Source organism: Chaetodon auriga, chromosome 6, assembly GCF_051107435.1.
Source record: "Chaetodon auriga isolate fChaAug3 chromosome 6, fChaAug3.hap1, whole genome shotgun sequence".
Classification (NCBI taxonomy): domain Eukaryota; kingdom Metazoa; phylum Chordata; class Actinopteri; order Chaetodontiformes; family Chaetodontidae; genus Chaetodon; species Chaetodon auriga.
In genome coordinates this window covers 2110768-2132360 of record NC_135079.1, presented here as the reverse complement: position 1 = coordinate 2132360, position 21593 = coordinate 2110768, and the positions used below count along the sequence as shown (strand labels likewise).

At 46.4% G+C, this 21593-nt stretch overlaps 1 protein-coding gene across 2 annotated transcripts; it reads left to right on the top strand.

Moving 5' to 3' along the window:
- Positions 1-135: 135 nt before the first annotated feature.
- wasla (WASP like actin nucleation promoting factor a) lies at positions 136-21587 on the top strand. 2 transcript variants are annotated; one of them, XM_076733419.1, is made up of 11 exons: positions 136-592; positions 5939-6073; positions 7226-7312; positions 8774-8870; positions 9562-9585; positions 13827-14028; positions 14774-14816; positions 16936-17089; positions 19126-19760; positions 19851-19959; positions 20196-21587. In XM_076733419.1, the coding sequence occupies exons 1-11, from the start codon at positions 488-490 to the stop codon at positions 20255-20257; spliced, it is 1653 nt and encodes a 550-aa protein (XP_076589534.1). In that variant the 5' UTR covers positions 136-487; the 3' UTR covers positions 20258-21587. The 2 variants fall into 2 exon arrangements, with proteins under 2 accessions (XP_076589534.1, XP_076589535.1); XM_076733420.1 differs by lacking the exon at positions 9562-9585.
- The last annotated feature ends 6 nt before the right edge of the window (positions 21588-21593 follow it).

The following is a 21593-nucleotide window of genomic DNA, read 5'->3' as shown; positions in this document are numbered from 1 at the left end:
ACACAGTTTTCACTTAAAATCAATATTTGAGCTCATGTCGCTGCGTCTGAATTGAGTAACTTTATAATTTCTTTATCATAACAGTGGATAGTTATAGAGTTTGCCGAAACCAACTCCCCCCTCTCCCGTCTCTTTAAAGTGGTCTGCTCCGTCTTGCTGCCATGTTGGATGTACGCATCGCCGCTGCAGCTGCTGGAGTTTCCGAATGAAAGTAAAGGGTTTCTTCGCGTACATACGGACATAGACTCTTATTTTTTGTACTTAATACCAAACGGAGAAGTTAAGGTTTCTTCTTAAGCAGGAGCAAGCCTGGAAAACACCCCCGTCCTCCTCCGCCCTCCAGCCGGGAGTCCGACTCAGCGGAGATGATCCGGTTGCAGGCCACAGCAACCGGAGCCCGCATGGATTTTCTCTAATTAGTACTTTTTGCTGAGTCCGTCCGGCCATAACCGCGTCGTTTCGGGGTTAACTAGAAGAATTCGGAGCCATGAACAGCCACCCGCCGCCCCGCAGGTCTGTTAATGTCGGCTCCATCCTCCTGACCCCGCAGGAGAACGAGTGCCTGTTCGGCTACCTGGGCAGGAAATGCGCCGTAAGTTTCCCAGTTTGTTTACCACCTGCAGGTTCAGAGGAGGTGCAGCTACATTCACCCACACGGCTAAAAACACTGCCAGTATGTGCTTTTCCTCCCAGGTTATCGCTCTCAGGTGATATGAAGCAGCAGAAACCTGCTCTGATCCCTCTGAGGCGTTCAGACCGGGGCCCGGTGTCAGACCGGGACCCCGCAGACTCCCTGACGTCTTTCCCGTTAACACGCATTTTGATAGCCGTTAAAAAATATGGCGACGTCATCTTCATCTGCTTTGACCTTTAGCTTCTGCTGTGTAACCTCTAGCCTAAAAGCACAATCAGCGAACCAGACGTGAACAGTTTGTTACCTTTAACCAAAAGAAGTCAAAACTTTGAAGCTGGTCTAAATTTGATTGACAGGTGTCAATCAAATCAGGTGTCAGTCAGACCACACGTCCATATGAACATTAATAACTAACACTGCAGTAACGCCAAATATTATCCAGGCATCAGTGACTGCACTTTGGTGATAATTTATGCTTCTGCTAAAATATTTGTGTCCATCAGCAGCATAAGGTTTTATTTATATTTTGCCATTATTAAATTTAATATGTAACTCAGCCTATCAAACCCTATTTTGTGTGAAATAGTTTGTTTTATGTTATTGTGAATGGAGTAGCTTTTGTTATTGGACAAATTAAGCAGTTTGAAGATTCTGGGAAGCGGTCATGGGCACTATATCGATGAAACAATGAATGGATTCATTGTGTAAATAATCAGACGATTAATTGGCACTAAAAATAATCCCTGCAGTAGTCCAGACTGATGTCCTGTGTTGTGAACGTCTGACTGTAAAGCTTTGACGCCTGTCAGCGTTTGTCTTTTAGTCTGTTTTGCATTGTCATCATATTTCATGTGTTAACACCTGAAACTGCAGGAGTCTCCAGCAGAGCTCCAGGTGGGACACCAGACTCGTCACTAGTAAAACTTTATTTCATATGCACATTTTTAAGTGACTAGAAGTTGACATGGTGCTGATTTGGATAAGAAGTCATTTGATAGTTAGTGTCAGTAAGTCTCTGAAGCTGCCAGAGGCTTTTTGTACGACATTTTTATACCCATGCTGCAAAATTAAAATACCCTGAAACCTCTTTACATTAATAAACTCAACCAGCTGAGGATTGTGAATGCCTCGTGGACACTTCAGGGTCACTTTACCCAGCTACAAACTGAGCTTTAAAGGTGAAAACCCTGGATGTTTTTCTGCTGAAGTAGTAGATTTTATTGATACCAAAGCCTTTATCGATTCTGTTCATCTGTCTGATTCTTTATCAGTCCCCTTATTGATTCAGTTTCAGTTTTATTTGAGTTGGCTTTAGCCTTCGAGCTCGCTGAAGCAACAGTCTGTCTGTCACCGTCTAAAATGGATGCAATGAGAGAATATTCACAGAGCGCTCGTTTTCATTTAGGTTTTCCCTGTCAAACAAAATGCGTTCCTGCATGATGAGAATGTTATTACAACAGAACATTTACCCTCGATTACAGACGTGCTGCTCGACTGGGAAGCAGTGTCAAATACGTGCCGTCACCGCTGTCGCCATCTTTCCTCCTGAAATGAACCTTTGGACGGTTTCTTCTTCTCCACCTTGACTCCTTCTTTTGCAAGTTGATGCACGAGCTTGACGTCATCTTTTGCAATGCACAACTGTCAGGAAGACACACTGGCATCAATAAACTTGGAAGAATACAATTCTGATGGATCCGGTTCACAGTGGTTGCGGTTCTTGATTCCCATCCCTGTGCCGAACGTGGTTTAATCCGATCTTCGTCGGGGTGATATCATGTGATAGTTGCAGGAGAGCCCAGCAGGTTGTAGTGTCAGCTGCCGCTGGTTTCAGAGGCTGAACAGGAGCCGGGCCAGCACGGATGCAGCTCAGCTCATAGGTCAGAACAGTCAGTGTAACCACGGCCGGTCAGGTAGATTTACACCTGTAGGGCTGGCTGTGGAGCATGAGCTCGTTTTGGTCGTGACTGTCCAAAACGGTCATGTTCTGAAAGATGGCATCAAATGTGTGGTCAGATTCATAATATTCCCAGTTTTACACAGTACTTAGACAAAGTTCACGTTTGGCTCATTGTGTTAAGACTTCTAACTAACTTCTTTAATCAGTACAAATGTAGTAAAAGAAAAGGATCGTTTCTGTATTGTACGGGCTCAAGTATCCGACATTTTAAAAGAATACCCAGTGCTACTGACGAGTACAGACTGTATCAGGGAGCGTCGTTGTTGCACATTTAGCATGATGAAAGTGAATTTTTATGAAAAGGTTTCGTACTGAAGACAGCAGCTCGTTCATAATCTGATCTCTTAACACCATCTATGGCTGTCGCTGAGTTCAGGTTTCCGTTAGCCACTCAGTTGTTACCTTCCTCTGTCTCTGTTGTTAGTAGCTGCATTGTTTTTGGAAGCGATTGTTGTATTACAGCTTCCCACCAAACAGCTACAACTGTGAGCGCTGAACTCACTGCTGTTTACTGTCGTGCCCTTTTATTATATCTCTGTCTAATTCCACGTGTGGTGACTCGTGTTAGTCTTCGTTAGAGGGCATCGTTAAGGACATTTTCAGATCAGACTTCATCTCCTTTTCTACACAAACGCACAGATGGAGGGTTGTCCGGGGGGATATTTCTCAAAGCAGGATTAGAAAGTTGAACAGATATCCGTTCACCGTGAAGATGTGCTGATGCCGATTTGCAGCTGAAAATCAAATTTGTTTTATAACATGTGGTGTTAGGCTTCAGGTCATCCAAGGTGTGTTTTCTTTAAGGAGAAAGCAGAATTTTAGGACATTTTAGAAAAAGGCTCCTCAACGTAGGTGGTTAATTTGCTAATCCGGCTTTGTGGAGAGCCCCTCTGCTCCTCAAACGGCTCCACGGTGGATTTAACCTGAGGTAGATCGAATGAAACGTATGAGAAGCATCGAATTAGACAGTTTGGATTCATGACTTTTGGATATTTACAGCTGATTTTTCAACTGTTTCTGAACCATGACCACATTGTTTCAGTCTCAAAATGTTCTTGACCTCAAATATCAGAAATGTTCCTTTTGGTCTCTGCAGTTTTAGGTGTGTGTGTGTGTGTGTGTGTGTGTGTGTGTGTGTGTGTGTGTTTGTGTTTGTGTTTGATTGACAGCTGAGGGCAGGCAGCCAGAGTGCTGCAGATTCCACCAATCAGGGCTGCATCGCGTACCGGCTGCGACACGGCCGCCGTAGCTGATCTGCAGCCATTTAAAAACGACACTCATGATTCCACCCGAAGACTTTAGCAGGAAAGCTAATGAGGGTTGTTGCTGTTCAGAGTCTGTAGCTCGTGTTGTGCAGCAGGCTGCTGGTACTTCATCTGCACTTCAGAGCAGACCTCCTCCTGGTGGTGAGGTTCAAAGTCCATTCTTGACTCCACGGCTGAGAATCGTGGTGTTCGTGACTCCAGAGGACGAACAAACTGTAAATTTGTTCATTTTGTGCGTCAAAGCGTTCGCTGTTCATCAACCAGCACGAAAATCTCTGATTGGTTGTTCTTGTTCTGCACATTCAAACTAGGACTGCAGCTGACAGTTTTAATGATGGATTGATCTGTTGAGTCTTTAACAAGTCCTCAGAGTCCATGGCGATGTCTTCAGATGTCTGAAAAGCGAACTGATTGATTGATTACCAAATTAATTTTCTGATTAAATACTTCATGATGTGACTAACAGTTTGAGGACTAACTGAAGGTCTTGAGGGACAGAATTGATGATTTGGTATTGATCCGTCAGCTTTGTCGTCGTCAGATGTTCAGTCGTCAGCTGGTGTAACCTGCAGAGAGTCTGTCTCTGTTTATTGCTGCATACTTTCCCTCGATGAGAATTCACAGAGCCTAAATGAGGCCTTTAACAGCCGACCTTTGACCTTTCCTGTGTGATGCTGAGCAGTGATTTCATGGTGAAAAGTGTTTCCTGCTGCTCCTGACCTGCGCTCATCAATCACAGAGGAGGAAACCGGCCCAGTGGCATTTCCTCTTTCCTCCCCCCGCGGCTGGAGAAATCCTGGCAGAGCATTTGACAAAGTGTGACTTCTGTAGAAACTTCAAAACCGCAAACCAGAACAGGAGAGTGCTGAGGACAGCAGCTGGACGTCCTGTCCCGCAGCAGTGAAGGTTAAACTCTGCGCAGAAATGTCCCATATGCTAGATTTGAAATGAAACACTCACCCGGTTGGACGACACATCAGTAGGACAATGATCGCAGCAACAAAGGAGTTTTTTACGGCCAAACAGTGGATTGTTCTGACTGCCAAAAAACAGTCACGTGACCTCAGTCCAGCTGATCTTGAGCTTCGCTGCTGAAGACCAGACTAGAGGAGGAGAAGTTGTCTGCAGTCCAGGCCTGTTCGTCAAAAGAGACGAGACCCAGACTTCAGGTCTCAGGTCCTTTATTCCCAGTGCACAGAAATGTGAATGCAGCAGAACATTAGTGTGCTTCAACAAAGACTGCTGCCAAAAACATCAGCACTGCTAATAATCGCTCCTCATGTGGTCAAATCATCTGCTTTCTTAGCCGAGGCGGTGTTGGCCCACCACGTTAATGGCGTCCTTCTCACTTTGGGAAGCCTCAGACTTTTCATGGAGCGTCTCAGCTCCGGTGTTTAACGTCAGTGAAATCAGCTGAGTTACCGGTGAACCAGATGTTAGCGTGCTTCATCAGGACAGGTGTTCTGCAGTCCACTGGGTTTTTACATGGTGTCCATAAGTCTGACGTGTTTCTACCTGCTGCCGTCATAAAGATCTGAGATGGATCATATAAACAGAGACAACAGCGAAGGTGTCGCATGTCACGTCTGTCCACGTGAAAAACATTTTAACTTTGTCCTTCTGACCTTGGTGCATGTAGCCACACACGCTCAGAAAGTTATGAGCGAAGACAACAAATGAATTTGAAAAACTGAAAAATGAACGTACAGGCGTATTATCAGACTTGGTTCATTCATTTTATTCTGCACACTTGAGAGTCCGCTGTAAAGAACTTTGTATATCTGAGTCATTATCTGATTTCCAAAGGTCTCGGTGCTGCCCAGTGACCTGCTCTTTGTTTCTCACCTGGCGCAGCAGGTGTGTGTCCTTATCGCTGTTGAAATGCTTTGCATCGCGTGGATTTCCTCTTCCTTTCTAACGGCTCTGTTGCTCCTTTGTGACACATGTGCAGCTTGGAGGTTTTTAACAAAAATATGGACACATAAGCAACTTCACACTCTGCAGGATACCTGATGATTAACTGTAAATACATCCTTTATTAAATGATATCCACCGTCCCGTCCTTTGCTCTGTGTCCAGACTCTGTGTTCGGCGGTGGTCCAGGTCTACGGCACAGACCGGAGCTGCAGCTGGGTCAAGAGGTGCTGTGGAGTGGCCTGCCTGGTCAAGGACAACCCACAGAGGTCCTACTTCATCAGAGTGTTTGACATCAAGGTGAGTGAGACGTCCGGTCGAGGAAACTCCTGTCAGGCTGTAACTGAACAGGATGTTTGAATGGAGCATTTTAATTTTAGGAAGTACAAGTTCTCGCTTGAATGAGACGGCTGATAGACATCATGTTAAACATGAAGCTACAGCCAGCAGCTGCTTAGCTTAGCTTAGCTTAGCTTAGCAGAAAGACTGAAAGAAAGCCACATAAAGTCACTCCAGTCGCTCTCCTTAGGAAGTATCCTGACAAACAGTTTTTCATCTCATTTCTGCTCTTTATAAACATTCTCCCTCAACAACGACTGTGTGTTTGAAGATATGTGGTGATGCAGATGACAAAGATATAAACAGCTCAGGACGACTGACTGAGTGGTTCAGTGAGTATGAAGTGATGTGAATCGTACATGTCAGAGTTCGGTGCCAGCGAGCGCTGAAGCTTTTCAAAATGAAACGTTTCCAGATCTCCAAACTTCCCTCAAAACCATCAGAGACGCTGCGATATGACACGATTGTACGATTAAACGTCGTCTCCGCTGAAAACTGCAAACTTTTCCATTAAGTCCTCTCACGTCTTTGTCTTCGCTCGTCTCTTAAACCGCCTCCACAGTTCGTGTGTGTCCACGGTGTCAGTGAAGAAATGAATACATCCCTCCTTTAAAGATGAAGTGCAATCAATCGTGCGACCCTAATGGATCAAAGTGAATAACCAGCCGCTGATGTGTGCTTACTGTCTGACGCTCATACAGTCTGAAACCCGTCCAGATATCAAAGACTGTGTGGACAAAATCTTCCTTTGGTGTCTCTTAATATCTGTTGAAATTAAAGCTGCGGGGACTTAAAGCGTGCTGCAGGTCCACTGTAGTTTTCTGTTGTTACGTAATCCTGTTCGTGGCTGTGGTTGGTGATGCAGCGGAGAGCAGGGACTGTTTGGAAAACTGTCCTTGGTGGTGCATTCAGGGACGCTTGACATCCGTCACATCACATCAAGAAACACCAGCAATCTGAAAACTGTCAGTTTGCTTGTTTGTCTTTTTAAATGAGCAGTGAGTCTTTAATGTGGGGGGTCTTTGTATGCAGTGGATGGACGCACAGATGTGATCCTTCTGCACTTAAAGGAGAATCCACTCTGATTTTTCTTTCTCTGTCTTCTGTTTTCAGGAAGGGAAAACCATGTTTGAACAGGAACTGTACCACAACTTCTCCATCAGCAGCTCCAGATCCTACTTCATCTCATTTGCAGGAGATGTAAGTGTGCAGTTTGTGTCGTTACCTCAAAACCAGAGCGCCTCACTGAGCGAGTCCCAGTGTGTTCAGTCAGGTGTGATGACAGGCAGGTATTCACGTTATGCTCTGCTCACTCAAAGCTGTTCACCACTTCAAGAAAAATCAAGGTTTTCCTTCCATTGTAATTGTCGTTTTCACAGGACCAAGGCTGAATCTATAGGAGAAAAACCTCTGCTGCTCTGTTTCGATGTCGCCTCAGAGGTCGATGCTCATATTTTTAAGCATGAAGCCATTTTTGGTGGCCGTAAACTACAGAAAGGGCAATTTAATGCAGCCTTCGTTAACTGCAGCACTTCAGTAAATTAAAAGACATCAATAGAATGAAAATATATAATTAATTATTTTAATTATGAACTCAGGTTCTCTGTGAACGTATGATGTATATGTTCTCTTACAGTGTCTTAACAGGAGAACTAGATGGACGAACAAACACTTTTCTACGTGTGTGCTTGTTGAACAGGTGCATTGATTAAGTATTGGCTTTTTATTTGAGTAACAAGCACAGCTGGAGTTCAGCCTCGACACAGAGAGCAGAGGAGGCGCTGCAGTGTGATGGTGAATAACACCAAAACATGACAAATTAGAAGAGAAGGACCAGCAACAGTGGAGCTGATCAACACTGCGATCTTAAATGATTCAGCCCCGGGGCCGGTCTAATACCTGGCTTCGGTGCCTCTGCCTCTCGCTCCCTCCAGCACTGAACCGAGTCAGTCCTGTTCTGGCTCAGTCAGTGTCTCAGTCAGTCTCAGTCATGATCTCATCTTCACAAACTTACTGATGTTAAATCTTTACCAGCAGCTTGCTCGTTCACTTCTCCTGACTGAGAGTTTTCTTTTTCTCATCTTACTAGAAGTCTTTGAGTTTTGAAGCCTCAGTTCACGTCGGTGGGCTCGTTTGCTTTGATTTGCTGCTCTGCCCTCATTTGAGTTCTATTTAAGTGTAATTAAGTCTTTTTTTAATGTTTTAGGTTGGCCACTGTGGTTTTTTTGAGTCGTTGTGAAACAGACCCCGACACAGTGACACAGTTATAGTTCTGATGTTGGTGTTTTTAGTGTTGAGCTACAGACACACTGTTGGTTTTCTGTGAGAGAGCAGCAGATCCGGCCACACGGCGCATGATGGATAGGACACGGCGTCACCATATCTGACTTTGCATAATCGAGACTCGTCCTCCTCTCAGTGCAAACGAGTCCGTCCATCGTGACGCACCAGGTTCACAAAAATCAGACCGACTGTCAGACGAGGAGTCCAGATTCTTCTTCTGTCAGCTGTGAGAGTTAACGATGCCTCCGGTCTGATCAGTGCATCACAGCGTGTGCACTCTTAATGCTTTCTGTTGAATATTTTTTATGTAGATGTGATGTCATTCTAATCACGTGTGGCTTTGCTAATTCTTCTTCTTCCTCTCCTCTTCCTCTTCAGACCTGTCAGATCGGCCTGAACTTCGCCAGCGAAGAAGAGGCCAAAAGATTCCGAGCCGCCATCAACGACCTGCTCAACCGACGACAACGCAAAACCGGTCAGTTTCACACCTTCAGTTTGGCTTCCTGAACCTGTGACCTTTGACCTTTCACACACGGCCTCATGTTTTCCACCTCTTCTGCTAACAACACCTCAACCTCAGTCCCGAACCTGCCTCACTCACTCATGTCCAGCTGCACCGGGGGGACCAGAGGTGTTTCTCACAGGAGGACATGAGTCAGTGTTCGCTTTGGGACTGTCTCCGTCTTCTCTCTGCTGCTGTGAGCTCAGCGTGTCTCTGCTGTCTTAAAGCTGTCAGCCTGTCTCTGCTGTGAGGGTCCTCTGTGGCGTCCCTCCGGCTCCTCTTTTGAAGTGCTCCACTCAAACTGTGACGAGGACTGAGGGTCTGAAGGCTCAGAGCTGAGACACACGAGGTTTTTAGAGGGGAGGTTTTTATCAGACAGACTGAGCTCTCAGAGCGTTTGCTTCTCTTCTCCTGCTCGTGTCGAAGACGTCCTGAACTCTCTTTCTGTCTTCTGCTCCGGGCGTTGAAGACATGATGCGCCATGTTTTCCCCGTCGTCTTCTCTGTTGCCGCCACTAACTGAGCTTCAACGCGCTTTCTGACTCTTAACAGCTCGCCTTCGTCTCTCACCGCTTCAATACTCCAAACATCCAGTTCACCTTTCCTTGATTTAATTCTGGTGGTTTTGTTCTGAAACTATAATTGTGTTAATTTTTCTTTTGCAGAGAAGAGAGGTGACCCTAAAAATGGTATGTTGAACTCTTGATCTTAAAATTCAGCTTTGAACGACCCACATGTTTTTTCCCGTTATCTTGAGATTTATGACACGTTTATATAAATACCTTAAAAACAAATTATCCTCATATCTACTTTTTATACCTTTATTCATTATTTTTGTTTGTTTGTTTTTTTAAATCAAACAACAAAAACACAAATGACACGAACACAACAGGATTCCAATTCTCCCACAACAAAACACAAAAGTACAATAAAACACAACAAAATGGAGAAAAATTAAAGTTGTAATCGTCAAGGTTGTGGTTGTTTAATTAAGCCGGGCCCGTGGAGTCCTGGTGGAACTGATTCGTGATCCCTTCTCCTGTGATGAGTTCACTGACTGTTCGCCAGTGTTTTTCACATCTGCCACACCTGTAGACACGAACTTGCAGCAGACTGTGTTCAAACCAGCTTCCTGTCTGAATGTAGGAGCTGAAGCGGAGTTCATGCTCACTGAGCAGCTCCTGTAAAAATAGGTGCTATTTGCAGAACTAATGCCAGAAGATGCAGTGTTGTGGCGTTTCCTGACACGTTGGCAGCGTTACTTCACAGACAGTGTGATTCACACACTGACCCAGAGTGGAGTCTGCTGCAGGTTAATCTGGTCAGCTGTGCCATATGTAGGCCACATGGTCTCTGTTTTCGTTCCCTTTAAACCCTGTTGGGATGCACATTAGGCCTAATCTGTAATCCCCACCGTTTCTGCTGCTGACTGCCTGTTTTTTATGGACTTCAGTTTATTATTCAGTTTATTAGAAGAAACATGAATCAGCATTAAAGTCAAGATGAAAAGAAAATGCCTTTTTAACTGTTACAGAGCACATCCACGGTCACTGTGCACCTATTTATCAATATATTCTGAAAAAAAAATCATTTTCTGGTTTCTTTTTTTTTTTTTTCCATGTTTTCTTCCTTTTAAAACAACATAGAACATTTGCGTACTTGAACCAACCAGTTTCAGCCAACAATATCCTGACATCCATCCATCAGTCAGTCCTCAACCTTTAGCGACACAGAGCTAAGTTTCATTAGCTAGCTAACAACAGCATCGTACATCGGAGGGCTGCTTCAGGATGGAGCAAACCGCTGTCCCATTGGTGCACACTGTCAGCACAGCAGTGACTACCCCTGAAGGTGTTGACGTCGTCCTCTGATTGACAGCATCCAGCTCTGAATCACTGGATTCTTCAAATGAAATTCCTCCCGACGTCAGGTCCAGCCTGCCAATCCAGTGTGACTCAGAAATACGTCACAAAACTGAAGCTCGATACTCTGAAAATGCTGTTTCATCTGGATTGAAACCAGCAATGAGACGAACATCAAACTGCTATTGTTTGTTAAGTCGGTGGGAGCATGAATACAGTCAAGAGATCTGGATATAAATTACGTTATCTTTCCCAGAGTTTCATTGAAGTGACTGAGCACCGTCCTGGAGTCTGGCATCCAGTTTTCATGGTACATCAACGAGTGAGACAGACAGTCTGAGAGGCTCGAGACAATAGACAGTAGTTGGGGATCTCTTGCCAGGATGCTTCAGTCCGGGAAGCAGACGAGATAAAAATGCTGCTTTTGTCGACAGTTGATGGGCTTCAGTGATTGGAAATAGGACAGTGGTGTGTCCTGACGACATGTGACCTCTGCAGGAGTTTCAGTGTGCAACAAACGCTGCTGTGTGTGTGTGTGTGTGTGTGTGTGTGTGTGTGTGTGTGTGTGTGTGTGTGTGTGTTGTTCATGACTGCTGCACTGAAACGGTCATCAAATCAGTTTTAAGATCACAAAGTTGCCTCACGAAATCAGCATGAATGCACGTTAATGACAACAGCTGTACGAGCAGCTGAGAGATTTCAAGATACCCAACATCAGGTTTACATCAGTATTTTTAGAAAAATGTACCCATCCACACCAAAATATGGCTGATGTTTTAGATTCATCCAGTCTGGAGATGGTTTACAAAAAGCGTTGGTTTGTTTTTGCATCATCTTTAAATCCAAAATGGCTTAAGAGCCGTTGTAATGTGGACGAGGTCTAAGTTAACACACTTGACCTGAGATAACGGTTTTATGTCAAAACGTCGGTAATGTCACGCCCTCTGGATGCATTGTGGGTAAGAAGCAGATTTTAAAAGCAGTAAGACGTAAACACGGTGATCTGGGTAAAGACAGTTTGTGAGCGGTGCATCTCCGTCCTTGGTGTTACTTCACTGTCTGAACCTGAACGCCACCATGAACAAAGTGGTCCCAGTGCATCAGAACTTTAGCTTTTGTCCTCTGCAGCTTTGTCTGCATGTCGTCCCAAAAGAGAGTTTATTTTGGTTGAGCCTTCAACGACGCTGTAAAGAGCAGGATTAACACATACAGGACAAGTCAGCCGTCACTGCCCTCAGCTCCGTGGATTTGTGCCTGAGATCCTTCTTTCACTGAAGTTTCTCTCTGGCGACACAGATTCATTCTGACATTTACGACACCAACAGTGGGACGTTGTTGCTCTGGATTTGCCTCCTCCTCTTCTTCTCCTGCATTGTTCTTGTCCTCATTGTGAGAACATCAATGAAAACACTTTGTAGGGAAGAAGCTGCTCGTGCTGGTGCTTCAGGGATAACCCGCATTGTCAGAGAACCAAGACTCGCCTCCAACTCTCATGTCACCCGACGTGAACTCTTAAATCCATCTGACGCTCCTCCACGCTCTTCATTGACGAGCTGAATGCAGCGGGTTTGAACGGATGCTCACCGCTCTGTCGAACAGGAAGTGAACTTACTTTTGTCAGTACACAATCTGTCAAGTTCGACTCAGATTTATTTGGAGTTGGAAAGTTCTACATCTTTGCGTTGTTGGCAAGAACGCAAGTTTTTCTTGGCAAACGGATCAGCAGAACAGCGTTTTGTGAAACTTGAATCAGATTACGGCTGGTGTCAGGAGGAACTTTCAGACACTCTTGCTGATACGACACCTGAGTTTAAGTGCCCATACAAAACTCAACTTACGTAAAAGAACTTTTAACTGTATAAATAAAATAAACTCTAAAAAATTCTGATTTAATTCAAGAGGCATCTGATCAAAGAAAGCACAAAACCATCCTACGCAGCTCTTCTTGAAAGAGGGAAACCGCCACCCTTCCGATCCTGGTCCTCAGGAGACGGCAGATTTGAGTCGAGGCTGTTGGTCTGATCGTAGACATCCAGCGTTCGTGGGGAGTCCAGGGATTTGGACTGGGATTAGCTGTGGATTAGTGATTATGTCAGATGCTGCTGCAGTTTGTGGAGATTATGAGGAATTCGAGGACTGAGCAGTCAAACCAAGAAGAGGAGAAGGACTGCAGGCCGGCGTTCATGTTAGAAAATGTCATTTTTTGACAGACCTTTCATGCACCAGGAATGTGTGTTTGCATGATTTTGACTTTTGCCAGATGACGTCCCTTTACATTGCCTCAGAAGCTCAGCCTGGTTCAGCACTCTTTCTCCCATAGTCTTCTGCTTTGGCCCCCTCATTGCGCCACCAGACTGGCCTCAGTCATATCAATGCGAGGGCTGCATTTTTCCATGCAGAGGCCTGAACACGACTTCAAGATCAGTGATGGGGGTGGTGTCCCAAAGTCTGGCCTGGAATGCTAACACGAGTGCTGAGAGCTGAGGGCCAAGACTGGCAGTGTGGTGGAGCTGCATATCCAAATCACACTCAGGGGAACCACAAGAATAAGTCAAAGCCAACAGTGGATCATCATTGTCCTGCAGTCCAGCACTAAACCTGTTCAAACAGTACAATCAGGCTCACCTTCTGAGTCCAGGTCCAAGACTCCCTTCACTAAGTGAAGCCTCCTGTTAAGTTTTAATTGTAGTTTTAGTTGATTTATATGATGAGCTGTTGAATAATAAGAGAATTTGTCAAATCCTGGACACCATTGAGTTTTCTTTACGTCGGTGCTCTTTGATGGCATCGTTCCTCTGAACTTAAACTCAGGTCTTAAAACGTGTTTCCTGAAGAAACCCTGAACAGTAAAATGTAATAAAAAAAACAAACTGCATACTGTTGATTTTGCTTTTCTTGGAGCTTTCCTGTGAATGTAGCTAAAAGTGTCCAGAAGGTGGCGCTAGACAGAAGATCATATGATTGTTTGCATGTAATGGGTTCTTCCTCTGGGGAGCAGGAATGGGACTGAGGCATTTTAATATTTGTGCTTTAAGTGGACATTTTGAGAATTTCGTCTCTGCCCGCAGGTCCAGCTCTGCACATGGCCACGGTGGACATCAAGAACCCGGAGATCAACAACGTCCGGTTCCACAACTCGCACGGCCACCAGCAGCCGTACCACCTCAACAACATGCTGAGCCACAGCGGGCTGAACCGGAAGGACAAGAAGACCAAAGGCAAGAAGAAGAAGCTGACCAAGGCTGACATCGGCACGCCCAGCAACTTCCAGTGAGTCACTGTCGTGTGTTTAACATCACTGAGGGCTTTGGTGCTGAAGCAGAGGGACCGTTTCAATAAGGAATCAGACACTCATGAGTGTTTATTAAGAGAAATAGAAAAAGCTGCAGCAGGCAAACTTACAGCGAGTTATTCTGACTTTTTGTTCTTAGCGTGGGTCGACTCAAGTTTGAAGATGAGATACTCAAAGTAATGTCACTCGAGTGAATGAGTCAGACTTGACCGAGGACGACTTTATGCAGCTGTTTCACAGGCAGAGTCGAACTCACCACCTGTGGCCTTTTCCCTTAAAACCCATCATTAGTGAATGTCCTACGTGCAGTTTGCTGGTAATGTGCTAAAACCTGCTGAACTCTGTCACAGTCTAAGTGACAAATAAGTTTGATGTTTTCTCAGAAGATGAAGTCTTTAAGATGAGCCCTGGAGTGTGTCTGTGTGTGTGCGGTCCTGGACCTGGACCGTCGGTCCAGCAGTGAGACTGGACAGTAAACACGTTGCGTTATGGTCTGAGAGCTCTGAATGACCACACTGTCTCTGACTGATGCATGAGTGTGTGTGTGTGTGTGTGTGTGTGTGTGTGTGTGTGTGTGTGTGTGTGTGTGTGTGTGTGGGCTCACTATTTAGCATGTGCACGTGGTCGCCCACGTGCACGGACTAAATAGTTGATGTGCTTCTGCATATTTATGTGTGTGTGGACATGTGTGATCTCACCACATATCTGGCTTGTCTTCCGCAGACACATCGGTCATGTGGGCTGGGATCCAAACACAGGTTTCGATGTGAGTACCCCTTTCTCTCTCTCTCTCTCACACACACACACACACACACACACACACACACACACACAGGAGCACAATAGCGACCTGTGTGGTGGCTGCATGATGACATCACACAATAGGCTCTTTTTGTTCGCCGCTCATATTCACAAACATCTCGCTGCGTCTCAGAAGCACAAAATATGGCGGAGGGAAGCAGGCTGCAGCCTCATTGGCTCGTTAGAGAGCTGAAGAAATTAATTAAACAGATTTAAATACCAACCCATGCAAAACACCCCGCTGCTCGTCTTCCATAATCTCAGAACGCCCTGATTTCAACCACAGCCCTTCCACCGCTGTGGGAGCTTCACTGAGCTGCTGTGGGACTGAGTGCCGTTCAGAGTTCATCCGGAGCTGAAGACTGAACCGATGTGAATATTTGACTCGTGACGGAGACTGAATTTCTCGTAGATCATCTCGTGTGTGAAACGTCTTCACGTCGGTCGTGGAGGCAGTTTTCGTGTCCGTCTCGGTCGACAGTGATGTGATTCATAGACACACTTCCTCTTCGGCTCCTCAGCTTCTGGACTCCGTCTGTCGCTCTGCACACGTCAGCCATGTCGTGTTTTTCATTGGCTGGGTTGGACGTCTTCTCCAGCAGAGACGTGATGCTCACTGGTGTGTTTTTATCCCTCGCTGGAAATCCACCGAGTTCCCTTTCAGAGCAGTCAGTCGCGCTCTGCCTGCTTCATGTTCCCTGAGTTTGGTCTGAACGTGGAAAAGCTGCTTTTAACGTCAGTGCACCTGAAAAGAACACAGCACCTCCTTAACGTCACTTCCACCTTTTGGACGTTTTAGAGATTGATCTGAAATGTCCAGTTTTAGCATATCTCTGCTGTTTTTTCCTTTTCTTTCTAATTGACTCAGTGTCCTTGTAGATCTCGCCCCTCAGTGTTCTCTCGAGTATAAATAAAGGTTGAATTGAATATTATTTATTAGAAGTACGTGATGGAACTGGCTTTAAGCTCACGGTGCACTGCGGCATTGTTCTTAAATCAAAACGTCGTCTTCATCAGATGTCTCACACATGAGTCAGGTTTTGCAGTCAGAAAGACACAATTTAGGACACAAACTGGGTTTTTAAGCATTTTGGACCGTTGTTGGTTTCTTGGTTAGCTGTGACGTCAAACTGAGCAAATAAAAACCTTCAGAGGACGAACGTGAAACCAGGATCGACAGCGTCAAACCTCCAGGTGACGTGAGCCTGAGGGGAAACAAGCTTATCATCAGTGTCCTCATTAGGGCTTGACAAATGTTTGTGGTTTTAAAATGGAGGATGTTTCTGAGCCCTGACTGGTTCCTCGCAGCAACCAGAGCTGCTGATGGGAGTCACCGTCGAGTCTGACCGCTAACCAACTTGGTGCTCAGGCTGCCTAATGAGCGGGAGGCTGATTGCTTTCCATTCGCTGCCTCCTAATCGTGTGTGAGCTCGTCGAACTATCCTGAAAACATGTGATCCCACATGCCAGACGCACACCGGAGCCCCAGAATGCACTGCAGCGTGACAGAAGCAGGTGTGAATCTTCCCCAGCAGGAGGTCATTGATTTGATGGAAAGCAGCTGAGTGGTTTGTTTTTGTTTGTCAGGGTTCAGCAGCAGTAATTCCACCTGTTGGCCACCAGGTGTCACACTGACGCTGTGACTGACAGCTGAGCAGTTTGTCTTCACAGCCTTTGATGAGACACATTAAACAGAGTCAAATTAGGAGGAGCTGGAAACTCTCTCTCTTTAATTAGCCTCGATGATCAGAGTCTCTGTGATGAGCTGAAGGAGACCATTTCTAAAGCAAAGACCTCGACGTGAGCCGCCACCAGACGTTTTGCTCAGACACCCCGCCGATCTGTGAAGTATCATGACAGCTTTGGATGGATGCTGCTGATGTTTAAGTTCCCTGGAGGATAAATTCTCAGGACTGTGTGGATCTTCTGACCTGCTGCTGGAGGAACATCAGCATCTGTTTGATGGATTAGCACCAGGTTTGGTTGAGCCGTCCACGGCGACGCTGTTTACTGCTGCCCTCTCTGCTCGGGGTCGATATCTGTGGGTTGACATATCGATGTTCTCTGTGTCGTCGATGTCGCAGCTGAACAACCTGGACCCTGAACTGAAGAACCTGTTCGACATGTGCGGCATCTCCGAGGCTCAGCTGAAGGACCGAGAGACGTCCAAGGTCATCTACGACTTCATCGAGAAGAAGGGAGGCGTGGAGGCCGTCAAGAACGAGCTGAGGAGGCAGGGTGAGTGCGCGCACACACACACACACACACACACAGGGATACCTTTGATCTGTCAGTCCGATCTTAAGTAACGATGAAGCTGTGATCCAGTTTCATCAGGATTTCGTTGCACAGCGACTGAAGTTGCAGCCGAGTGACGGTGCCTCTGACAGCGCAGAGCTGTTTTTCTGAAGTTTTCCACCTTTTTTTAAATTAAATTGAGGTTTAGTCAATCCACTCATCTTTTTAAGACCATCTGTGGTGTAAACACAGGCATGTTGGTGCGTTGTTTTACAGAAAATGAGTCACTGAATCGTTTACGTCCTTTAGTGGAGACAACAGTCATTCAGCAGTTTTCTGTCTGTACATGAACAACATGTCTGTGGATTTTAAACTGTGCTCAGTTTTATGTCACGTTTTACAGATTAAACCATTGACTGTTTGGTTTAAAAAGGCCTCAGCAGACACATTTTGAACATAATTGTTCATTTCAGCCCTGATTAGATGTTTTGTGGGACAGCGTCCACGCTGTCTTAGCTCCTGAACCTGGAGGACTCTTTTATTTCTTTTACTCTTTGAAGGGCTCGGCTCGGCTTTGATGGTTGTTTGAAGGCCTGTCAGGTGAATTGACTTTGCCGTCTTTGATGCCCATCTTAAAGGAATAGTTCAACTCTCATTAGAGGTGGAGTTTACCCATCTAAAAAGTGACAGCGGCGTGATTTAAAACTAAGAAAGTAGTCAGCTGGCCGACAGCCGGCGCTCCTGGAGAACTGGTGTAGCATCACGTCGTGAGTCTGGATTTTCAAGCCTCGTCTGCTCAAAGCGTTCGATAGATATTAAACCAGACTCTGGGTTCGGCCGGTAATACCAAACTTCACCACTAGGTGTCACCTGTGTGTCGGCCTCTGAATGAGGGAGCAGCAGCAGCACAGCCAGACGACAGAGTCACAGCAACCGTTCAGTTTAACGTTTCTTCTTCTGATTGTTTAACATGTGCAGCGTGAGGAAATGTCAGCACCTCGTTAAAGAGTAAAGAGCCTCCGTGAAGATGTTTGGGATCAGAGCAGAGCGCGCTCAGTCAGAAACGCAGCCTCTGATTGGTCAGCAGGTCAGGAGCACGGCCGTAAATGGGACTGCTAGCGGACGGCTCGCAACCATGGCTGCTGGAGAAAGTCTCATGATGAGAAACTCTGCGTGCTCCATGAAAGAAGTTTAGTCCCTGAGCTCTCGTTTCCTGTCAGACTGTCGGTTTGAGGTGTGACAGACTCTGCTTTCTCTCCATGTTTTATTCATGTTAAACTGACCTGAGAGCAGTGTGGAGTGATTGGAATGTGAATTTAAGAGTGTGTGTGTGTGTGTGTGTGTGTGTGTGTGTGTTTAGACAATGGAGGGTCCTTTCATGGTGTCCCAGTGATTAAAAATAAATCTGCTGTCATTCTTCATGTTCATACCTGCAGTCTGGGGCCTCAGCTTACAATCAGCTTTGATTATTGATCAATTTGGACGTATTTGTTGATACTTCGATTGACTGTTTTCTCTACAAAATACCAGGAGGTGTTCAGAGTGTCCAGCCCAGGTTAACATATCCAAACTGCTTCTTTTGTCAAGTTTTCTATAATAAAAATCCTCAAATCTTCACATTTGAAGGTGGAATTAGAGGCTGTTTGCACTCATTTTTTGAAAAATGCAGTGAGAAAATTCTATTTGTTGTTGGATAAGACCCTCATAAAGTTCATATTATCTGTCTGTTATCAGAGATGAAGCTAAAACATCTGAACAGGCTTTTAAACACACGATGATGATGATGATGATGATGATGATGGAACACAGCTTCATTGTGAGGGTGGAGGTGGTCTCAGGTGGGTCCTGCTTGGTCCTGATCAGAACCACAGCAGCACAGGTGAGGGCGGTGGTCCTCTGCTGTGAGGACGCAGGTGGGGGTCATGTGACAGGGCGTGGCTGAAGTTTCGCTGATCCTGAGTCAGTTTGTATGAACTTTATTGAAACAGGTGACGGAGACGTTTGTGTGACGTCATCTGTCTGTTGTCTCCCTGCAGCACCCCCTCCACCTCCTTCTCGTGGCGGTGCCCCTCCTCCTCCTCCGCCCCCCCACAGCTCGGCTCCACCTCCTCCCCCTCCTCCCTCCAGAGGTGGTCGGGGAGCTCCTCCTCCCCCTCCTCCGTCTAGAGCTCCTGCCTCAGCTCCTCCTCCTCCGCCTCCCTCCAGACCAGGAACTCTGGGTGCCCCGCCTCCTCCGCCTCCTCCCACCAGGGGAGGTCACCAGCCCCCTCCTCCTCCACACCATCACCATCACCATCACCAGCCTCCCCCTCCTCCTCCCCCGTCTTCCTCACATTCCTCTGTCGCCCCCCAAGCCCCGCCCCCTCCACCTCCCCCATTGGCCCAGCAGTCGCCAGTCGGCAGCGGAGGCGGCTCCGCTCCAGCTCCACCTCCTCCGCCGCCTCCTCCGCCTCCCCCTCCCGGCCCCCCTCCCCCTCCGGAGCTGGACGGCGTCGGTGGAGGCGGAGACTCTCCTCATTCGCCGAGCCCCGGTGGGAAGTCGGCGCTGCTGGAGCAGATCAGAGGAGGAACTCAGCTGAAGAAGGTGGAGCAGAACCACCGAGCGCCGGCCACCGGCGTGGGACGAGACGCCCTGCTGGACCAGATCCGACAGGGGATCCAGCTCAAGACCGTAAGACCGTGTCCGAGTCCCACATCACATGTAAGTCGACTCAGATTGTACCTGTAACTAACTGCACGGGATCCGTCTCTGGGTCTTCAGGTGTCGGATCATCCAGAGTCCGGTCCTCCAACACCGGCCCCCACCGCAGGCATCGTGGGCGCTCTCATGGAGGTGATGCAGAAGAGGAGCAAAGCCATCCATTCCTCAGGTATCTGTTTACACACACACCATGTGACCACATCCAGGGTGCTTATAGGACCGTTTTCCAAGAGACGCTGACGGGACTCACGAAAAACTCTATTTCACCTGGATGATGGTGGTTTTTACGAGCCGGACGTCCACTGCAGCACCGCGTTATGTCTCATTTCGTGTTGACGTTCATGTGGAGATATTTCTGTCCTCTGTGCTTCCTCGCTCCTTAAATGTGCGTTTTTCTGTCCCCAGACGAAGACGAGGATGACGATGAAGACGAGGACTTCGAAGACGACGACGAGTGGGACGACTGAAACGACCCCGGCCCCTCTGCACCTTCCGCCGACACTAAAAAAAATCTCCTTCAAATCTTCCAGCATCTGACTAAAATTGTAATGTAAATGTTGTATGAATTGGCTGCATATTTATTTTTGCCTTTTTGCTTTTTGTTTTTTATTCTAATTAATCTGTGCAATACCTCATCCGTTAACTGGTCCGTCACACAGCCGCGTCGTTAAAGACTTTCCCCGGACGTCCCACCATTAGAAAGCACTTAACCCCGCAGAGACGCAGCCGGCGTCGCGTCATTACAGATAATCAATCATGGAGAACACGAGCCGCTCCGGTCCTCGTGTGCTCTTCGGGAAACATTTTTCCGTCTTCATTTCTTCGTGTTTTCGTTCCTCGTCAGAGAAGCTGAGCAGGGAGACGTGCGTGCGAGCAAACAGGCAGGATCCTCTTTGTGTTTGTCGGCAGTGGCTTTAAATGCGAGACGACGCCGTTTTCTCACCGCGCTTCTTCACGTACCTCCGAGTTTCCTAATGAACCGTAGTTTAGTCGTGTTATTTTCTCATAAATCCTTCGACCAAAATGCGGCGGCTCGCTCGCCTTGTGTGGATTTCCAGCTTTTGTTTTTTATGAAATTAAAGACGTTTATTTGCACACAGTTTCTACGATAGTTGAGTTTCGTGTTTCGTTTTTCGGGTGTGCGTTTTGTCCAACTTTTTTTTTTTCTCATCCAGGTCACAGTGGACTCCTAAAAGACCTTTAAATGGAACTACAAACATGGCCGACGGTGTTTCAGTGACTGAATACAGAGACATGTCTGCACACACACACACACACACACACACACTCGCATTCTGTGGCATTTGTGAACTGATGGAAGTTTTGTTCTTATCGTCTGGTTGGTTGTTTTTGTTGTGACATCATTCCGTTATTTCCTGCAGGATGAAACTTTAACAGCACTCTGGTCAGTATTTCAAACAAATATCACACAAAGAAGCTAAAAGAGATAAAAACCGCTCATCCTCCGTCCTTCAGTTAACAAACTATCATTTTATGCAATGCGACTGTAAACGCCTCCTTGTGGAGAATAATGAAAAAAAAAAAGCAAATAACAGTGAACCAAATGTGGCATTTGCAAGCAGCTTGTGGGTTTGGCGATGCCTGTGACGCTCCGTCCGTGAAGAGATGCCCGATGCTCGTTTTAACTGTTCGTCTTCAGAGTTTTTACCATCCTCCAGCGAGGCTTAATGCTGCATCCAGAGGCCGAGATACTGACAGAGAACCTGTGAACGGGGGTGGGGGGGCAATGAGAATACTAAATTGTATACTTAAATAAATGTTAATATTTACAGAGAACTTTGT

Bases quoted from the DNA above. Each gene is read 5' to 3' on its own strand.
- wasla (XM_076733419.1), top strand. From the start codon at position 488: ATGAACAGCCACCCGCCGCCCCGCAGGTCTGTTAATGTCGGCTCCATC. The intron at 17,090-19,125 runs GTGAGTGCGCGC...GTCTCCCTGCAG, and splicing joins GAACGAGCTGAGGAGGCAGG to CACCCCCTCCACCTCCTTCT. The intron at 19,960-20,195 runs GTATCTGTTTAC...TTCTGTCCCCAG, and splicing joins CAAAGCCATCCATTCCTCAG to ACGAAGACGAGGATGACGAT.